Genomic DNA, 21021 nt, shown 5'->3' with positions numbered 1-21021 from the left:
AGGCTCTCCCATCATCTGCAGACAACTATTTTCCCTTTGAAAGGCAGCTATTGGGCCTTAATGGAAACTGAAGGTTTGACAATGGGCCACCAAATTACCATATGACCCAAACTGTCCATCATGAGCTGGGTGTTACTGGACCTACAAAGTCATAAAGTAGGACATGCTCAGCAGCAATCTGTTATCAAATGTAAATGTACATTATCGGGCTGAGCAGGTCCTGAAGGCACAAGCGAGTTACATGAAGAACTTTCCTAATGCCTTGTTTTTCACTCTGGTTAGGGATGGGGGGGGGGGGCGGAGCAGAGACAGTGCCTGGTGTAGTGGCCATTCCTGGTTGTCAACTTGACTATATCTGGAATGAACTACAATCCAGAATTGGAGGGCACACCTGTGATCCAGATCTTGAGGCTGGAAGGCACAAGTTTCTGACCTGGATCTTGGTATGGAGATCTTGAGGCATAGTAGCCATGAAAAGCTTAGGCCCAGGCTAGGTAGTAACACACCTTTAATCCTAGGAGACTAGGGCAAGGAGATCTCTGAGTTCAAGGTCAGTTTGGGACAAGGCAAGTCCCAGATCTACACCTTTAATCTGGGCCACAACTTCTTCTGGAGACCTACCTAAGGACATTGAAAGAAGGAAGATTCACTCATTTTCACTTGCTTGCATTTACTTGCCAGCACACCTGTTGGAGCCTACTTCTACAGAAAAGTGGCTTAAACAATTAACCTTGTGGGACTGAGCAACTACTAAATTCTTGTACTTCCCATCCACAGCTGCCCATTGTTAGCTTAGATGGACTATGGACTGTAAGTTATCACAATAAATTCCTTCAATATGGAGAAACATTCCATAAGTTCTGTCACTCTAGAGAATTGTAATAACCCTGGATTGAGGAGACAGGGCACACCTCCTGATAATGCACTCCCTTATGGCCACACATTCAAATCTGTGCCTTTGGGGCATTTTCAACAAGGCCACACCTCCTAATCCCACTTGGGGCCTACTTGTATATAGAACCTGTAGCTGTTAATATTCAAACCACAGTTACTTTCTAGAACATTTTTGGTCTTTTGTTTTAATTTTCCCCATCCCCACTTTTATCTTAAGATTAAACCGAGGACTTCATGCATACTAAGTATACAGTCTATATTCTCAGCCTGCAATATAGATTTATAATTAGATATAGTACCTAGAAAAAATGATTTGATGAAATAGTTTTAAAGTATTTTGGGGATTTCTGGTACAAGAACAAGGAGCAAATGAATGTAGTGATAATTAGCTTGTTTGGGTTAAAAGTAAAGAGGTTTTTTTTGAAAATGAATCATTAGAATATGTAAAATATAAATCTCTTTTTTGATAGCTTTAATCCTATTAATGGATTTTACATGAAAGACATTAAAAACTGGGCAGTGTAGTAGTTTTGCTTTGTAGAGAAATAGTTATGGTTTTAGGTGAAACTATGGAAGATTTTGAGTCCCTATATTTAGGGAAATACTTTTGTATGTGACTGGATGGACAAATTAGTCAATGAAGAATGGAAATTTCCCAAGAATCCTGTGAGGGTGTGATGTGTATTTATTGCTTGGGTTTAATGTGTCTAAGGGAATTGGAATATAATATGAGAAATTCCCTCTCAGGTTCACTTTTTATTCTGAGGTTTACTCTAGTGATTGTTTTTCAAGATGTGAACATTGGGGCTGAGACTGTAATGTAGTTGGTAGAGTACCTAGTATATACTGAGTTCTGGGTTAAGTTCCCAGCTCTGAGTGAAACCAGATGTAGTGTTGCGTGTTTATAATCCCATCACTAGAGAGGTGGAAACAGAAGGATTAGAAGTTGATATCATTCTCAGCCAAGTATTTGAGATATTGTCTCATAACCGATAAAAAATAAACCAAATGAAAATGTGGAAGTCATTATTATGAAGTTGATGGAGAAGACTGGCTTTGGCTTCCCCTTTCCCACAAGGATTGGGATTTAAAAGGTGTGTGCCATCATACCTAGCTTTTGCCCCTGTTTTAGGAAAAAAGTCACAGAAGTTTATGTTTTACTTGAGGTCTAATTTCATTAAAAACAGTTTAACTAGGCCTGGTGGATCAGGCCTGTTTTGCTTGCTCGAGACAAGGTTTATGAGACAGCTCTGGCTGTTCTGGAGCTAGCCCTGTAGACTAGGCTGACCTGGCATCTGCCTCCCAAGTGCTGGTGTTTGTTTTTTGAGGCAGGGTAACCCTGGCTGTCCTGGAATTTGGTATATAGACCAGTCTGGCCTTGAACTCACAGATATCCTCTTGTCTCTGCCTCTCAAATACGGGACTTAAACCATGTCTGACTATGCTCATGCTTTTTTTTTTTTTTTTTGGATTAGGTTTTTTCGAGACAGGGTTTTTCTATGTAGCCCTGGCTGCCCTGGAACTCACTCTGTAGACCAGGCTGGCCTCGAACTCAGAAATCTGCCTGCCTCTGCCTCCCAGAGTGCTGGGATTACAGGCGTGCGCCACCACTGCCTATACCCATGTGAACTCATGCTATACCCATGCTTTAAACACTTAGGAAGCGGAGGCAGGCAGAGTTCAAGGCCATCTGGTCTGTACAGGAAATTACAGGCCAGCCAAGGTTACAAGGGGCACCCTGTATTAAAAAGATAAGAAAGGTAGGGGAGTGTGTAGTAAATGCATATCTGCAATCTCAGCACCAGAGAAGTGGAGGCAAAAGAGTTAGTTTGAGGATAGCTTTGGCTGAATGAGAGAGGCCATGTTTCAGACAACAATAAAAAAAATGTTAGCAAACAGTCTGAATATTCCAGGGCTGATTTGAATCCCTTGTATATCCAAAAGGAAATCTCTTTACATCATCTTAGGCCTGAAGTTATGTGTAAATACATTTCTATTTCTAGTTTTAAGGTCCCCCCCCCCCCAGCCAAGACAAATATTGTAGGACTTCGTTATGGCCAGCAGGGGGCATTTGTTGCTTGCCTGTTGGTCTAAGGACTTCCAACAAAAAGATGGAGTAGAGTCAGGTCGTGCTCCAGAATTGCTTCCTCTGAAAATGTCATTAAACCATTACTACCTTTCAGGGCATCAAATGGGAAAAGTGTTTGGTATATTGGAACAAAAGCTGCCCATGTCTCTAAATAAGGGACCTTAATGAGACTGGTTATGACCCACAGTTTTATGGGAGTTGTTTGTTGGAGAGTTAATGCCCTTCCATTTATCCTGGGGACTTCCGAACTTTGTCTCCTTCCCCTGCGGTCCCCCTCTTTTGTTTTCTCTTAGGCCTTTTGACCAGTAACTTACCGTGTTTTCCTAATTCAGCCCCCACCTCCTTAGCCTTTCTTCTTCCCACTTCCTGTGGCATTTTTATTTGTTCTGCTTTGACAGTTTCAGCTAGAGCTACAATCCCAGGGGAGCAATAGAGACTTACAAAAGAAGGAAATCGGGTCTGGTTCAGCACTAGTTGAATATTGTGATGAAAATTGAGAGCTTCTATTTATTCGAAGGTTAGAGATATAGTTCTTAGTTCAAAAGTAACTGAAGTGCTCAAAAGCAAATGAAATGACTCGTGTGACTTCAGCCTAGTATTTTTAGCCTGACTTGCTGATTATGGTCTCAAACTAAGTTAAAATAATTTAGTTTTATTTTAATTGTTCTTAGTTGATGACAGTTCAAGGAGCTAGAGTTGTTATATACTTCATGTTCTTTGGATTAAGGGTTGGTAGACACATGTGGGACAGAGGATATAACTCAGGTGAATTCTTGCACATTTCTAATGTTTTAGATTAGGATAGCAGTTTTCTGACTTTTAAAAATTTTGTCTTTAGCTGGGCGGTGGTGGCACACGCCTGTAATCCCAGCGCTTGGGAGGCAGAGGCAGGGGGATTTCTGAGTTCCTGGTCTACAGAGTGAGTTCCAGGACAGCTAGTGATATACAGAAACCCTGTCTCCAAAAACCAAAAAAAAAAAAAAAAAAAAAGTTAAAAAAAAATCTTGTCTTTTTAGGGCATCAGAAAAGAAGGTGGTAAAAATTACATCTGGAATACCTCAGACTGAGGTAAGTATTCTTTTTTAATTTTCAGTGAGGTGGTGGGGATGTGAATGCATAAATGCCATGGTATCAGTGTGGATAGAAGAAGGCTTTTCATAGTGGATTCTTGCCTTCTACTTTGTTGAAGTGGCGGTCTCTGTCCTTTAAAAACATTTTTTAAAATTACATTTTATTTATCTATGGTGTGTGTGTGTGTGTGTGTGTGTGTGTGTGAGTGTGAGTGTGAGTGAGTGCGCTTGTGTAAGTCAGAGGACAACTTGGGGGAACTGGTTCGCTTCTAGCCTGTGGGTTACAGAGATAAAACGTAGGTTGTCCAGCTTGGTGTTCAGCATTACTCAGTGCGCCGTCTTGCTGGCCTAGGACTGTTGTTTCTGCTGCTGTGAGGTGTACTCCAGGCTGGCCCATGAGCGTCCAGCAGATAACCACCTCCCATCTTGCAACAGGAACACTTGGTTATAGATGTGGACTAGCACATTCTGCTTTTACATGGCTTCTGGGACATTCTAGGTCATGTTTTTAGATTTGCACAGCCTGCACTTGCAACCACTGAGTTCCCATTTTTATTTTTATTTTTTGTTCCTTGGAATAGCATCTTACTGTGTAACTCAGGTTGGCCCCAAACGAAATCTTTGTATGTCAGCATCCTGGGTGTTAGCATTGTATGTATGTGTCACCATGCCCGACTGCCTCTGTTTTTAACCTTTTCTTCTGTCTTCATCATCATTTAAACATTTTCATTTAGGGCTTTACTGTAGGCAAAGGTTCTGTGGCTAAAGCCTGAGTTTGATCCATGCAAATAATTTATTCATAGACAAATTTATTAGGGGAATTGGAAGAATATTGATAATTGACATTTCTTTCTCCGCCAACTCAGGAAATATTTGAGCTGGCATAGTGAGTAGTTATCTTTAAGCTGTCATATGTATAAGTGCTGCATATACCACTGTAGTCTTATTAGTAACTTTATTAAGTTTATAGGTATAAGATTAGAGTTTGGGAGGATTGTATGTACTTTGGAAAAGTAGCAATGGTAGATATTCCTTTAGGTTGTTAATTGTTAGCTGGTGAGAGTGAAATTTCTTTGGATTCTTATCTCAAGATGTTTGAAATCAGGTTTCATTTGTGATCTTGTGTTTAGTTTTGTTCTTTCAAAGTAGAGGGCTTTTTTTGTTGTTGTGTTTTTTGATTTTTGATTTTGTTTTTTGTTTTGTTTTGTTTGTTTGTTTGTTTGTTTTTGAGACAATGTTTCTCTGTGTGGCCCTGGCTGTCCTGGAACTCACTGTAGACTCATTGAGGCTGGCCTCAAATTCACAGATCCACCTGCCTCTGCCTTCTGAGTGCTGGGAGTGTACCTCCATGCCTGGCTCATAGCTGAGATTTGTTTACTTCCTTTAGAATTCAGGCAGGAAGTGTATTGTTGTTGTTGTTGCTGCTGCTGCTGGTGGTGGTGGTGCTGGTGGTGGTGGTGGTGGTTTTAACTGTTAAATTACCTGTACTGGAACAAATATGCTCCTTTGATATCTCCCCCCATCTCTGTATCTTTTTCAAGCAAAATAGAACTTTTGTGTTTTGAGGTTTGTGTAGAATATGGATTTTATTTATTTTATTTTTGTTTTTGAGAATGGAGAGAGAGAGAGAGAGAGAGAGAGAGAGAGAGAGAGAGAGAGAGAGAGAGAGAGAGAGATTGCTTTCTGGAAACAACTGTGTTAAGCTACCTGATATGGTCTAAGGTTCTCAATGTTTCCATTAGATCTTAAGAAATGACCCTAACCAACTTTTTTTTTTTAACAAGAAATTACAGTTTTTAATTTTTCATTTATTATCACTTAGAGAATGCAGAAGAGGGCTGAACGATTCAATGTACCTGTAAGCCTGGAGAGTAAGAAGGCCGCTCGAGCAGCTAGGTGAGTATTTCTACCTGTTGGGTCCAAAGTGGAGATGTTATGATGGTGTAGGGGTTCAGATCTTTGTTTCTGGTTATAATTGTTGGTTTTAAATAGAAGTGTTTTCATTGAACTTAACGAATAGCTTGGGCCATGCTCAGCACATTTCTGCTGATTTGGAGTTGTAGTTATACATTGGGTTTTGTCATCATTGGTCAGGGTTTTTATGATAGGTCAGGAACTGACAGCTGCTCCTGAGTTTGAGGATTTCTTTTAGTGGACTCTTGGACTGTTGGTGAGAAGGAGAGTAAACTGAACCTCTTTCATGGGGTTGTTAGAATTAGCTAATGATTGCAAAGTTTGAGATCACAAGAAAGAAGTGTCATGCACCCTTGACACGGACACAGGCAACTAAGGGTGTGAACAGCTTCCTAAAATTTAGCTTGTTTTTTCTTCTTACAGGTTTGGAATTTCTTCAGTCCCAACAAAAGGTGAGAATACAGAGGTTCTTCTGAGAAAGTTTACTTTGTCTTTTTTTCTGACTATAGATTTCATTCCAAATTACCTTAAGACCTCATGAATAATCAAGAGAATGTTCTGAAGTTATGAGAGAGTTCTCACCATTTGTTTTTCTTTTTTTAGGACTTCTGAGAAATTTTTAGTACCTTGTTCACTTATTTTTGTGTCTTATTAGCATAAAATTATTGTGTACTTTTTTAGTGCTCTGAGCTAACATAGTATTAAAGTGAAGGAGACTATATTTAACTTCACAGTTTATTTTTAAGAAGTTACCAAGAAGTAACCTATGATCTAAGTAAAGACTTAGTCATGAGGCTTATGTTAGCATCATATATATTGATCAATAAATTGGAAAAAAACAATCCAGTTGGAAATTGGAAAAAATCCAATACAGTATTAATTAGTTACGTATAAACTTTAGTATATTAGACTAAGCAGAATGTTAAAAATGATATTTTAAGGGCTGAGGAGATGGCTTAGTGGGTAACGTGCTTGAAAAGAATTTGATCCCCAGAACTCACATTTTTAAAAAAAAATGAAGGCTATGGTAATGTGTACTTATAATCCTAGAGGTTGGCGGGCAGAGGCAGGTTGGGTACTTGGGCTTTCTGGCTGGTCATCCTGACTAATTGGTGAGCTTTAGGCCAATGAGAGACCCTCTCTCAGTAGAACGAAACAAAGTAGACATCCTGGGGAACCATGCCTGAGGTTGTCCTCTGGTTTTCACACGATGTAATACTTTAAGATAGGGTATAGCAGTGTATTCCTGCACTTGGGAGACTAAAGCAAGAGAATCACCAGCCTCAGCTATATAATGAAAACCTATCCCAAAACAAGAGCTAGGATGGTGCTGGTGCACACCTGTAATCCCAGCACTTGGGAGGCAGAGGCAGAGGCAGGTGGATATCTATGAGCTCAAGGCCAGCCTGGTCTACAGAGTGAGTTCCAGGACAGCCAGGGCTACACAGAAAAACCCTGTCTAAAGGAAGATAAAGGAAAAAAAAGGTGTGTGTGTTGGGGGGGGGGGGGCCCTAGTGGCTGGATCTGTTTTTGCCTAGCATGTAAGAGAAGTGGACAAAAGATTTGGGGTTAAAGATCATCCTCCGCTGCATAAATGCTATATTAGTTACTTTTCTGTTGGTGTGATAAAATACATGATGGAAGGCAACATGAAGCAGAGAGAATTTATTTTTGCTTATGGTTACAGAGGGGTAAGAGTTCATGGTGGTGGAGCAGAGACAGGGCACCAGGCACTAGCCTGGTGGTAGGAACAGTGAGCTGTGAGCTCATACCTTGAAACGTAGGCATAGAGCACAGAGAGTGAACTGGAAGTCGTAGGTTGGGCTTTTTCTCCAAGCCCACCCTCAATGATACTTTTGTAATAAGTCCGCATTTCTGAATCTCTTCAAACACCACCACCTCCACTCATACACATTCTCTCTCTCTCTCTCTCTCTCTCTCTCTCTCTCTCTCTCTCTCTCTCTCTCTCTCTCTGACACAGTAATTCTTTCTTGGTTTTTAGTTTATTCAGAGGTCTGATAATCACTAGCTTCAGCAGATGTTGTACTGATTACCAGTTGTCATTCCTTTTCTGCCCCAGTGCTTAATCAACCACTGATGTTTATCTCCGTTTATGAATTTAGCTTCACACAGATGGACACATGTATGTGATCTGTGATCTTTTGTAATTAGCTTTTCACTTGGTGTAACATTTCTCTTTGAACCACAGGGTGACCTCATCTTCCCAAATGCTCAAATTACAGATCTGTACCTCCAGGCCTGCTCTGTGGTCGCATCTGTTTGTGTATTATTAGTGCTACGTCACTGAAAATTATCTTCAGCCTAGCATGTTTCCAGCATTGATAATAAAATCTCATTCATCTTATTGCTTATAATATATATCCTACTTTATGAGCATGTCACATTTTATTTATTCAGTTATCAGTTGATACTTGTTCATGATAATTTATCAGGTAAAAAGGAAGTTGGTGCTTATTTGTTATATTTTATATAATACTATTAATGGTGCTGTGAATATTTGTTTTTAAGTTTTTGTATAGATGTATGTTTTCTTCATTTTTTGAACCAATGTCTAGAAGATAACCCACGTGGAGTTATCTCTTCTCCCATCTTTACGTGGGCTCTGGGGATTGAACGGCCAGGTGGAGCAAGCACCTTTACCTTCTCATCAGCCCCAGTGTCTGATTGCTAATAACCACAAAAGACTCTGTGGAAGTAACTTATAAATTCTGTTTGTAGGTATTACTCATTCTTGAATCAATTAATTTAATTTTTGAGACAGGATCTCATGTCTAAAAGGTCTTCATCCCATGTATTATGTTTATGCTTTCAATTTGATTTAAAGACTTAATTTTGTGAAATTTTAAAAATATTAAGTAACTTAAAATTTTTTATTTCCTTAGGTTTATCATCTGACACCAAGCCTATGGTATGAAATCTTCTTTAATCTTTTAAAAAGCCAGATTTTTAAAATAGTTAGTTTTTAACCTTATTTTAAATGAATGTGTATTCTGCCTGCGTGTGCATCTGTACTCCATGTGCATGTTGGGTTTCCTGAGTTCTGAGTTACAGACAGTTATGAGCTCCTGTGTGGGTGCTGGGGATTGGACCCAGGTCTTCTGAAAGAGCAACCAGTGCTCTTAAACCCTACCATCTCTCTAGCCCCACAAAGCTAGATCTTAATTCTGTATAGTTTTGAAGATTTAGTCTCTTTGTCAGATTAGAGGGGACTCTTGAGATCATGAGTTGGTAACTTTTCAGTATAGCATGCTCTGAATTTTAAGTGTTTGAAGTAGGGAAGTTAGAAAACTTGCCACATACTCAAATTACTATAGATAACCTTCTTTCCTACCAGCCATTACTTTAAAGGATAAATAGATTTTTGCTAGCTAAAGGCTAACTGTTTTTGTTTTATGACCCTGAAGTTTTAGACCTTGTCTAGTAACTTTTAGTCCAATTCTTTAAAAAAAAGCAAAAACAAAACTGATTTGTTTCTTCAAGATGGGGTTTTTCTGTGTATCCTTGGCTCTGTAGACCAGGCTTTCCTTAAACTTGTAGATCCATCTGCCTGCTTCCGCTTCTGCCTCTGCCTTTCTGCCTCGGCTCCTGCCTTGAGTACTGGGATTGAAGGTGTGTGCCCACCACTGCCCAGCTTCTAATTCTTAATGAATACAAAGAATATGTAGAAGCAGCTTAATAAGTTCTATTTGTAGATATTATTCTTTTTTTCTTTTTTTAATCAGTAGGTTAACTGATTTAATTTTTGAAACATGGTCTCATGATTCCTAGGCCAGCCTGGATCTTACTTTTAGCTGAGGATGGCCTTGAACTTCTGATTCTCTTGCTTTTACCTACAGAAATCTGGGATTGCAAGCATGTGCCACTCTGCCTGATTCATGTGGTACTAGGGATCAAAGTCAGGCTAGTCAAGCACTCTACCAACTAAGTTACACCTCCAGCCGGTTGCCTCTTAGTATTGCCTATAAATTTAAGAGAAGCCGGATATAGTGGTACATTCCTTTAATCCCAGTACTTGGGAGGCAGAGGCAGGTAGAGCTCTATGCAGTTTGAGGTCAGCCTGGTCTACATAGTGAATTCTAAGCAAGCCAAGGCTACATGGCTAGCTGTTACAACCAAACCAAAACAATATATACATTTATATATGTTATACACACATATTTGAGAGTAAAGATTGAAGAATTAGAGTGGTGTTTTCTGGGCCATTGTGATTAGGCAGTAGGTTTTCAAAATAGTATTGTGATGAAATATATTCAACTCAGAACTCCTGCCACAGTCAATATTGTAACTGAAATTGAAATATTTTATTATTTACTATGTTCTAAATGATTGTACCAAGGCTCCTAAGAGGAAACAGAATTGAGTTGCGTAGTGTCTTATAAAGTTGAAAAGTTTACCATAGCTTAAAGATACATAACTTAGCAGAGTTTGGTGTGATATGCTTGCAATCTTAGCATTCAGGAGCCTGAGGCAAAAGGATTATTGCAAGTTTGAGGCCCTGCTGGGATATATAGTGATTTGAAGGCTGTCTTGGGCTTCAAAGACGAGCCTGTCTCAGAAAACTAAAACTAGTCTACTTTTAGAGATTGTGTAGTGGGAATTAATGAATTTGGACTGTGAATGGTGGACTTGTTTGTAGTGGTGATGATGATTATTATTATATGAGGTGTTTTTTGAGTAGTGTTTAGCCTGTTTTGATCTTGAGCTCTTTTGGACTCTTGCCGCCCTTAATGGATAAGGGTTAGAGAGCTGAATCCTCTGCTGTCTGTCTCAGAAGAGGCTTTTTAGTTATTACTGGGGTGGATTTACATCACTTGGCTCCTGAGTTTGGCACATAGTATGTTTGATATAGGTAGGCTTATTTCAATTCAGTTTTGAACCATAGTGTCTGCCTTCTCTTTCTTTATTATTTTTTAATGTATCTTCTTTATTTTTGTAGGTTAACCTGGATAAACTAAAGGAAAGAGCACAGAGATTTGGTTTAAATGTCTCTTCCATCTCTAGAAAGGTAATATGTTAGCTGTAATTTCTGTTTTTAAAATATTAAAACAGCATGGGAATTTGGAAATGACTTTTAGGAAGTCATTTTGGGAAGCTAGTTTTAGCACTTCATTTTTATGTTATTTGAATATCACTGCCCCACTATTGATTACATCAGATGAACAATTTAACAAAATAATTTTGTTCAATAGATTGTTTTTATATCTTTTACTCAGACTACTAAAATAGCCTATTTCTATTTGATACATTGTTGAGTATTAGTTTGATTCCAGTACTTGGGAGACAGGTGGGTCTCTGTAGTGAGACCCTATCTTTGAAAAAAATGATATGGACTACAATAATGTTAAAGCATGCTTTAACTATTCTGATACAGGTGTAATGGGAATAAAAGAGAAAACAAAATTTGGAGTTCATATAGAAATGTTCATGACACACTCCCCATGTCAGAAGAGGCTGACTGATTCCCTGACAGATCCAGGAGTTTATGGATGGTTTTGAGCTACCATATATGTGTTGGGAATCAAGCCCAGGTTTTTTGCTGAGGGAATCAAACCCACCTTTTATAGGTGGTCATAGCAGGCAGGGAAGTGAACCATAAGAGGTGAGAATAAAAACTTGGTTCATATTGACTTCATCAACCAGGATCAAGATTTAAGGGAGTCTGATTTTAGGCAGTTTATTCCCAACAAACATAAACACAGTATTATTTGGGAAAAGTTTCCTGGTGTAATACAATCTCCAGTGTGCAAGGAAGTGTAACTGTATCAAAACCTGACTTGGTACATATTTGTTCCAAGAAGATACTGTCTAGAAATAGGCTGCCTATACTAGGTTAAGGGCCTAAGGAAGGGACTGCTAGTATCAGTCATACAGATAATATGGAGATCATTTGGGCTATTTGCCACCTCTATTAGTTCTGTTTGGGGGAGCTCAGGAGAGCCTCTGGCTATACAGATAGTAAAGAGTCAACTGATCCTAGTTGATATGGGCTGGCTGAACAGGTAATGCAGATCATTAGGCTATTAATTATTTCCTTTTACTGGTTTTCTGGTTGGAAACATAGGGTTTTATATCTTTCCCATTGGAGGGACAATCCTACATTGCTTAGCATTCCTGGTTTCTCTGGAGAACTTTGGACATAAGTACTTTTGTGCTCTGCCCCCAACACTGTGCAAGACTAACAAGAAGTGCTCTTTACTTTGGAGTCATATTTCCAGTCCCATAATGCCCCCCCTTTTGATACTCTGTGACTTTACATGAGAAGTTGATATGCATGTCCCATTCATGGCTGAGCACTCTCAGCACACTAAACAGCTGAGTGTGCATGGACTGCTATGCACTGCAGAAAAGCAGCTTTTTGACCAAGATTGAGAGCAGCAGTAGCCTGTGAGTATAGATACAAGTATTTAGAAGATAGTTTAACAATGTGTCCATTTAACATGTCAATAATTGTGGATTCCTCACCTTGGGATTTTGTCCTCCTTGTGCTTTGACCAGGTTTACAGAACCAGGGTGGACTCCCATATGTGGGAGGTTGGTTACCCACTCTGTTGGTCACACCATTATTTCACTCGTGAGCATGTCTTGTTGGTAGTGTAGCACGCATGGACCACTGCTAGTGCACTGATGAATTTTAACCCCACTCCAGCTCCACTTGGTCTGCATTGTAGTGCTGTGAAAGCTAGCCAGCAGAGAGGAAGTTTTCCAGTTATTTCTAGCTTGATATTTCTGTCTCTGAAGCAAACTGTGCTATGTATTCAACCAAAAACATCAACAGTGTGACTTTGGTGGCCTTGAGGGTCTTCCTGGCCAATAATTCATAGGAAGATAAATCCCTTGTTTGGCTTTCAGATTTTTATCCTATAGCGTGTCTTCTGGAGGAAGCATTGTCCACCCATGCAGGAGACCTCTTTTAAGATACCTTTTTAAAAATTCTAATTTGCCGGGCGGTGGTGGCGCACGCCTGTAATCCCAGCACTCTGGGAGGCAGAGGCAGGCAGACTTCTGAGTTCGAGGCCAGCCTGATCTACAGAGTGAGTTCCAGGACAGCCAGGGCTACACAGAAAAACCCTGTCTCGAAAAAACCAAATCCAAAATACCAAAATAAACAAACAAACAAAAATTTAAAAATTGTTTATTATGGGGGTGATGGTGTATGTGTTACTCTGCTTGTGTGTGTGTTTGTGCATGTGGGCGAAGGTCAGGACAGCTTTTATCTTTTTTTTTTTTTTAAAGATTTATTTATTTATTTTATGTATATAAGTACAGTGTAGCTGTACAGATGGTTGTGAGCCATCATGTGGTTGCTAGGAATTGAATTCAGGACTTCTGCTTGCTCCGGCCCTGCCCACTCTGGCCTTGTTTGCTCCAGCCCAAAGATTTATTTATCATTATATCTAAGTACACTGTAGCTGTCTTCAGACACTCCGGAAAAGGGCGTCAGATCTCATTATGGATGGTTGTGAGCCACCATGTGGTTGCTGGAATTTGAACTCAGGATCTTCGGAAGAGCAGTCAGTGCTCTTAACCACCGAGGCATCTCTCCAGCTCCAGGACAGCTTTTATATGGATGCCTAAATGTAAGTATAAGCATCATGTGAAGCTAGACCTGGTGGCAAATGTCTTTAATCCCAACACATGGGAGTCAGAGACTGATAGATGTCTGCAGGTTAGAGGCTAGCCTCTCTACAAAGAGAGTTCCAGAACAGCCAGGACTACATAGAGAGACCCTGGTTCTCCTGCCTCCCACCCCAAAAGCACTGTTGTACCCACTATAGAGAGAGTTTCTTGTGAACTGTATGGAAACATCACTTGTCAATAAAAAAGCCTGTTGCCAATGAGCTGAAGCAGGAAATAGTAGGTGGGAGTTCTGGCAGAGAGAGAGAGAAAGGGAAGGTGGAGGGGAGAGAGGGAGGGAGGGAGAAAAGGAGGGAGAAATTCTAGGAAATAGCTGACTGGTGGTGTGTGTGTGTGTGTGTGTGTGTGTGTGTGTGTGTGTGTGTTGGGGGTGGGGGTGGAATTCACCCTCTTCTGGAGGAGACCTTTGTATGAACCTGAGAAGAGGTTAACTACAATAAACGGGTAATTAACTTACAAGCTAATCAGAGAACAAGCCAAAACTATTGGCCTAAGCATGCTGCCTAGGGTAGGTGCTGGGAACTGAACCTGGGTCCTCTGCAAGAGCAGCAACTGTTCTAGTGTGTGTGTGTGTGTGTGTGTGTGTGTGTGTGTGTTACACACACATGTGAGTATAGGAGTTGGTGAGGGCCAGAAACCTCAGGAACCCTGACTTAAGCCTTACATACAGTTTGAGCCATCTGATGCGGGTGCTTGGAAGCACTTGATCCTCTGAACTAGCAGTGTGTGTTCTTTACTGCTCAGCCATCTGTCCAGCCTACTGGTCTATGTTTGATTGATTGGGTGGTTTATTTCCTTATAGTTCTTTGTATATTCTAGGCAATAATCTTCTGTTAGATTGATAGCTGGCAAAGATCTTTTATTTTGTAGACACCCTCTTCATTTCATTGACAGTTTCCTCTGCTATACAGAACTTTCTTAAATTTAAGAGATCCCATTTGCCGACTATTATTTCTGAGTTATTGGAGTCCTGCTCAGAAAATCCTTCTCTGTGTTTATATCTTGAAGTGAGTTCTCCCTTTCCTCATGCTCTTGTCATGTATTACATTGACACCCTTTGTCCATTTGAAGTTGTTTTTTGCTTTACAGGTAGATAATCTGGTTCCAGGATTCTTTGCTGAAGATGCTTTCTTTCCTTAAGTGTGTACTTTGAGTGTCTTGGTCAAAAGTCAAATGGTTGTGGTTTCCTGGCTTGTATCTGGATCCTCTTTTCTAGTCCATTGATCAGTATGTCTGGTTTTTGTACTAGTACCATGTTTTTGTGTTTTGCTGCTGTGAGTCTGTAATATAACTTGAAGTCGGTGTGGGAATACCTCTGGTACTGTACGTTTGCCCAGGGTTGCTTTGACTATCAGGGGTCCTTTGCATTTCATACTATTTTAATTTTTTTGTTGTTTCTGTGAAGCTTGTTAATGGAATTTTTGCTGGTGTTGCTTGAATATGTGGATTGCTTTTGGCCTAAAGTTTTCATTGTTCCCTCTGATTTCTTTTTCTATCTGTCATTTTTATATTGGAAGGCTGCTGATTTTTCATAATTGTTGAGATTATAATAAAATTATATATCATTTCTCCATTCCCTTTTCTCCTTCCAACTCTACCCATGTGCACCCTCCTCCTTAATTAAATTTATGGTCTCTTTTTTGTTAACTTTTAAATGTGCATGCACGTGTTCCTGAATATATATAAATGCAACATGCTCAGCTTGTATAATGTTACTTGTATGTATATTTTTTAGGGCCTTCTGGTTTTAGATCACCAGTTGGTGTGCTCTTCCCTAGGGAAGACTGTTTCTCCCTCTCTCAGCAGTCCTTAGTTTAGTATAGGTTTGTCATCCATTGCCCCAGAGGGACAGAGAGACACTGACCACTGACTTAATCTCAGCCTTCCAGAGGCAGATGAAACTCTTAAGCTCCAGGTCAGTCGGGGCCATACAGTGAGACCCTATCTCAACGACAACAACAAAAACCCAGAAAACAGCTGAGAGTAGTGGTGCAAGCCTTTGATCCAGCACTTGGAAGGCAGGGGCAGGTAGATTTTGAGACCAACCTGATCTACAAAGCAAGTCCAGGACAGCCAGGGCTCTGTTACGGAGAAATCCTGTCTGGAAAAAAAAATATAGAAACAAAAAACAATCAAGTAAGTTGATAAGTGGGAATTGAAATGGGATTGGGTCTCCCAGGAAAATAAGAATGCCAATGAGTAGTGTATAGAATTAGAAATAATATCTTTGCAATTTTCAGCATTTAGAGTTTATATAAAAATGTTGAGTTTTCAAATCCCTAGCCAAGGAGATGTATCTTGTATTTACACCTATTTATTTTTAATTTTGTATATTTATTTCACAGAACACATTGAGATTGGTCAAAATGATTAATGTGGACTTTAGAGAATATTTTGGTGTAGAATTAGCTAGGGTATAACACTGAGGCAGTTACAAGATTCTCACTGTCATGCCATTGTGTGGAAGTGATTTTAGAGAATGAGCAGCTGAAAACAAACAGTATTACGTGAGGCCTGAGAGAAGTGGACTCATTGATAATGTAGGACACAGTGTGTGTCTTCAGAGCGATCCCTTTCTCTTATTTGATTGGCGCTCCTGTTTGTCTCTCAGTTTTACGGGGTCTTCTAAGGGTTGAACCTAATTATCCTACTCTTGCCCTGTACAAATGTGTCCTGGTCTTGTTGCCTTTTTAAAATAATTAACTCATTAATTAATTTTAAGAGCTATCGTTTGTTATTTTGTTCAGGATGCCCTCAATTTCCAGATTCAAACCTTTGGCATATTTTTGTGTGTTGAGTTTTGTTTGTGAAAGATTCTCACTGCTTCTCTGTTTGAATTCTATGTAGTTGTTCCCAACTTTTAATTTATTTTTTATTGTTTTATGTATATGAGGATTTTGCCTGCATCTATGTCTGTATGTAAATAGTGCCCCTACAGACCATTAGATACCCTAGAGCTGAAGTTGGAAATGGTTTTAAGTGCTATGTGGATACTAGCAGTTCAACCTGGATCATCTGGATGAGCATCCAGTGCTTTTAACTACTGAGCCATCTCTCCAGCCTCCCAGCTTTTTTCTTTACTTTTATAAAGTTCCTGAAGCTGAAATCTTTATTTGTAGTATTTGTGGGAAAATAAAACAGATGGAAGCTTTATTTGGATTTAATGAGAAGATATTTTTGGAATTTTTTAAATAAGTACTTTGTCAAATATAATTGTAGTTATTTCTAAGTATGGCTCTACATACACAAAGAACACCATGGTCCTTTTAAGAAACATAGTTCCTGGCAAGGCATGGTAGCGCATACCTTTAAGGTGAGTATGTGCGTTTAAGACCAGCCTAGTCTATAAAGCAAGTTCCAGTCAGCCAGGGTTACACAGTAATATCCTGTCTCAACAAAAACAAAACAACAAAAGCAGAGAGAGATAGTGCCTTAGTCTAGTAAGATGGCTCAGGAAGTGAAAGTACTTGCTCTTCAAGCATGGCAGCTTGGTTTCGGTCCCAAGAGCACATAGTCAAAGTAGAACTGACTCCCCCAAATTGTTCTCTGACTTTTACATGCATGCTGTGAGCTGTTACATGTCTGTGCATATGTACACTGTTAATAATTGCAGAATACAGATCTATAAGCCTGCCCTTTTGAGATTCTGATATATTAGGTTGGTATGATACCAAGAATCTGTGTTTTTTAAGTAGTTCAAGTAAAAAGACCTTCATTCTACATTTCTGAGTACTCAAATAAATCCCCCCTTTATGCATTATTATTCTCTGAATATTTTGGGTAAGATAACATTTTACTTTTTCTTAAAGTTTTACTTCCCTTTATTGGCTTCTTGACATTTCTGCCAACCTCTGCATCACTTAAAGCACTAGCTTCCTGCTTCTAAGGGAAGGAGATGGGAACTTCTAATAGAAACTGTTTTCCTGGGGTCTCAAGTGTGAAGCCTTCATTTCCTCTACCTGCTTTTCTTTGTCCTACAGTTGGCTTGAGCAAAGCTGAGATCTCCTCTTGTGAGACAGAGACAGAGACACAGAGAGACAGACAGAGTGAGACTGAGAATTAGTTGGGTGTGTATGTGTGGCCGTTTGGATTCCAGAAAAAAGTGATAGGAACTTTTGAGAAGAGTATTTGATGAGTGTTCATGACTTTGGTTTCAAATCCTACAAAGATAGAAAACATGGGTCCTTGGGGTTTTGTGATTCTGTTGGGCTTTACAGTTCTCACATGCTATTGGTCCCAAAAAGTTGATTCTGCCGTGCCAGAAATTGCCGAATACAGGAAAGATGTCTATTACGTATGTTTAGGGAATGTTATTAGACCTCTTTACCATGTGTTTGCTAAGGTGGCATGCTTTCTAGTCTAGTGTCTCACCTTTAATCTGCCTAGGCTGTGATACATAGTATCAGTGTGGGGGTCACTTTGTGTCCTCTGCACTGTCTAGCGTAAAGGCTCAGGAAAAACAAGGTCAGATGAGTTTCAGGAAGCAGGGAAGTGACAGCTGTATTCAAGCATAGAAGTCTTTCTGAGAGAAAAACTGGCAGCTGTTGCCATTCACCTCTAAGTATGAAATTGGAAGCTCTTTTATCCTGCAGTTTCATAACCTTTACCTCTGGGAAGTCAAGGCCATGTCATATATAGTTCCCATTTCCCCTGGGCTCTGCTTCCATCCTGCTGTCAGTCACATGGTGGTTGATTGAGGAAATCTATCCTAAGGCTTTTTGTGCCTTACATCTTTAAATTCATTTAGAAAATCAGATTAGTCTGAGAACTTCTGACATCTTAAGGCATATTAGAGTCCATTTATAGAAAGCACCAGCTACCTACTTGTTTTATGTTTTATTTGCAACATATACTGGCTTGGGCTGTTGGGTAGAGCCCAGTGGTAAAGCACTAACTCATACTGGGGTAGGAAAAAGGTAAGAAAACAACTGTTTTAGTTCACATTAACCCTGTACAGTCACTCCAAAAGAAAGGTTCCTGAGGGAAGGTTAGCTGTAGTTTCTTAGGTTCCTTTTACTGGACTTAATCTTCAGATTGGAATTTGTCCTCATGTGGTATAAGAGGTCTGATGGCTCAATCACTTTGTACCACTAACCAGAAGAAGGATGCCCAGCTTTGGTCTCTCAAGATAGTAGTAAGAGTTTTTCTTATTTAAGTCCAGTAACTACTTTTGTGTTCTTGGGAAGTTCTGAGTTTAAAATTCTTCAGTATGCCTGAATTGCACTTGAGGCTGCTGTTGGTTTCTCAGGGTTTCTTTTTATGAACTAGAGTGGTACTGGCAAGATTGACGATGATGAATGTTTGAGTCTTTGAACATCCTGCTCATGGGGCATAACAACTACATCAAAGTGGGCTGACTCCCTTTGGCAAAGGAAACAGCCTCAGCACAGTTTAGAAGTAGTATTTGTGTATTCAAGATAAAATTAGCAAGTTTTGAAAAATGTTCTTTTAAATTTAATCTTGAATTTGAAGTTGAGTTTGGAAATGAACAAAAAAGTTTATACTTGTCTTTGGATCATGATATTTAATGTTGGTACTCTGCTGGAAAAAAAGAGACAATCACTTTTTTAAAAACCTGCTGTATTAGCTGTAAATTACTGGAGGTAATCAACTGTACTTAATTCCTGACTATAATTTAGGTTTCTATAGCTTTGGGGTTATCCTCCTGGCCTTACTCTGAGACTTAGTATTTCACGAATAAATGCTCAGGCCATAAGCTTTTTCTCTGTTCCTCCTGACTAGCTCATATCTCAATAATCCAGTTTATTGTGGTCCTTCCACTGGTCAGTTGGTTTTCCTCAGGTTTATCATCTGCCTCCTCCTCAGAGTCAGGGCCGATCTCCCACTTCTCACTTTCTCCTATAACTCCCAGCCCCCTTGCTGGAACTCCTACCTCCTATTTCCTGCCTCAGCTCATTGCCATAGGCTTTTTTATTGATAGGTAGTGCTTTTACAGAAATAATAAGATATCATTTCTATACCTGGATGCAGTGGAAACTATTGTAAGGAACTCTTGAATGTTTGCTTATAATCTAGTGCCTCTATTTTGCTCCCTTAGGACCATTGAGATATTTTAAAACAATCACTATGTATTTAGGACAGGGAAAATTATGTTTTGTTAATGTTTTGTTTTGGTTTATGTGTTTGTTTGTTTGTTTTGAGACACTGTATCTGGCTGTACTGGAGTTCACTCTGTAGATTCAGCTGGTCTTGAACTCACAGAGGTCCTCCTGCCTCCATCTCCCAAATCCTGGCATTAAAAGCATTCTCCACTATATCAGGCTTGGGTGGAGTAAGTTCTGTAGCTGTAACTAACCATATCATTTTGCTTCCAAGTACTTGCCTCTGATACTGGTTTTACTCTCTCTGGATTTCAAAAGTATTTCTCTCTTCTATCAGTACTTTTGACTTTTCCTTCTCCTTCTCCTTCTCCTTTCTACAGTACCATGGATTAAAACCCAAGGCCACAAAGAGGCTAGGCAAATGTTGTTACCACTAAACTACATTCCTAGCTCTTTCTAGACCCTGCAGATGCTCATGTGCTTCAGAAAAACCTCATAGTTCCATCTGGTCAGAATGCACATACACCAAAAGACAGACAACTGAACAAATTATAAATGAACTTCTGAAGTGGAAACTTGAGGGTTCTTTAGAAAGTCGGTTGGATGATGTTTTGTTGGCAAACACATGAAGGAATGTTTAGTTGAAATAGACATAGGTGAAAGACTAAGGCAGACTTGTGAAGGAATGTTTAGCTAAAGTAGACATAGATAAAAGGATGTTCTGTTAAGTACGTGAAAGGACGTGTGACCAACATATATGTATTGGTCTGATATTGTGTAGTTGAGTTGTATTTGTCCTGAACTCTATAGAGAGAAGCACATAAAAAAACTTTTGGTGGTGTGTTAGTTTTTTGTTGTTTCTGTGGATTCAGGCTGATTGACAGAGTGATGTTTACTGAGACAGATTTATGTGTTGAGGCAAGACCTGTGTAGGACATGTCATGTTTGGAGGGTTTAAATAGGACTCGATGGGCAGTGAGGGAGGATGAGCTTGGGCTTGCTTATAGAGCCTGCTGTGTGACGCTGTGGGTCTCACATCTTTGCTGATCTTTGTTTCCCTGAGAGAGGCATAGCTGGGACCTTTTCTTCACATTTTTTTGGTCTCTCTTGTTGACTCGTGGACATTTGGGGCTAAGGCCTGACTGTCTCTGTTAGGTAGTTTCATCCTTGTTGATTTGTTATCTTGACACTATTGAATTAGACTGTTGATGTATCTGTGAAGTGTTTGCAAGTAGATCGAGCCATTGCTATCTATTAACTTGTAAACTGAACTGTTTTTAAACAATATAGACATTTGCTCCAGAGAACCTTTCTAAACAGGTCTACTTCCCCCATA

At 39.6% G+C, this 21021-nt stretch overlaps 1 protein-coding gene across 1 annotated transcript in view; it reads left to right on the top strand.

Moving 5' to 3' along the window:
- The window catches only part of Sarnp (SAP domain containing ribonucleoprotein), a 30244-nt gene extending 19239 nt beyond the window's left edge, over window positions 1-11005 (top strand). Inside the window, exons 5-9 of the mRNA XM_052166017.1 lie at window positions 4000-4051; window positions 5876-5949; window positions 6391-6419; window positions 8871-8896; window positions 10925-11005. Coding sequence (XP_052021977.1) covers window positions 4000-4051; window positions 5876-5949; window positions 6391-6419; window positions 8871-8896; window positions 10925-11005 — 262 coding nt within the window. The remainder of the gene's footprint in view (window positions 1-3999; window positions 4052-5875; window positions 5950-6390; window positions 6420-8870; window positions 8897-10924) is intronic.
- Window positions 11006-21021: the final 10016 nt, after the last annotated feature.

This window comes from Apodemus sylvaticus, chromosome 20, assembly GCF_947179515.1.
Source record: "Apodemus sylvaticus chromosome 20, mApoSyl1.1, whole genome shotgun sequence".
Lineage (NCBI taxonomy): Eukaryota > Metazoa > Chordata > Mammalia > Rodentia > Muridae > Apodemus > Apodemus sylvaticus.
The sequence above is the reverse complement of the archived record's forward strand: the minus strand, read 5'-3'. Positions and strand labels throughout refer to the sequence as shown.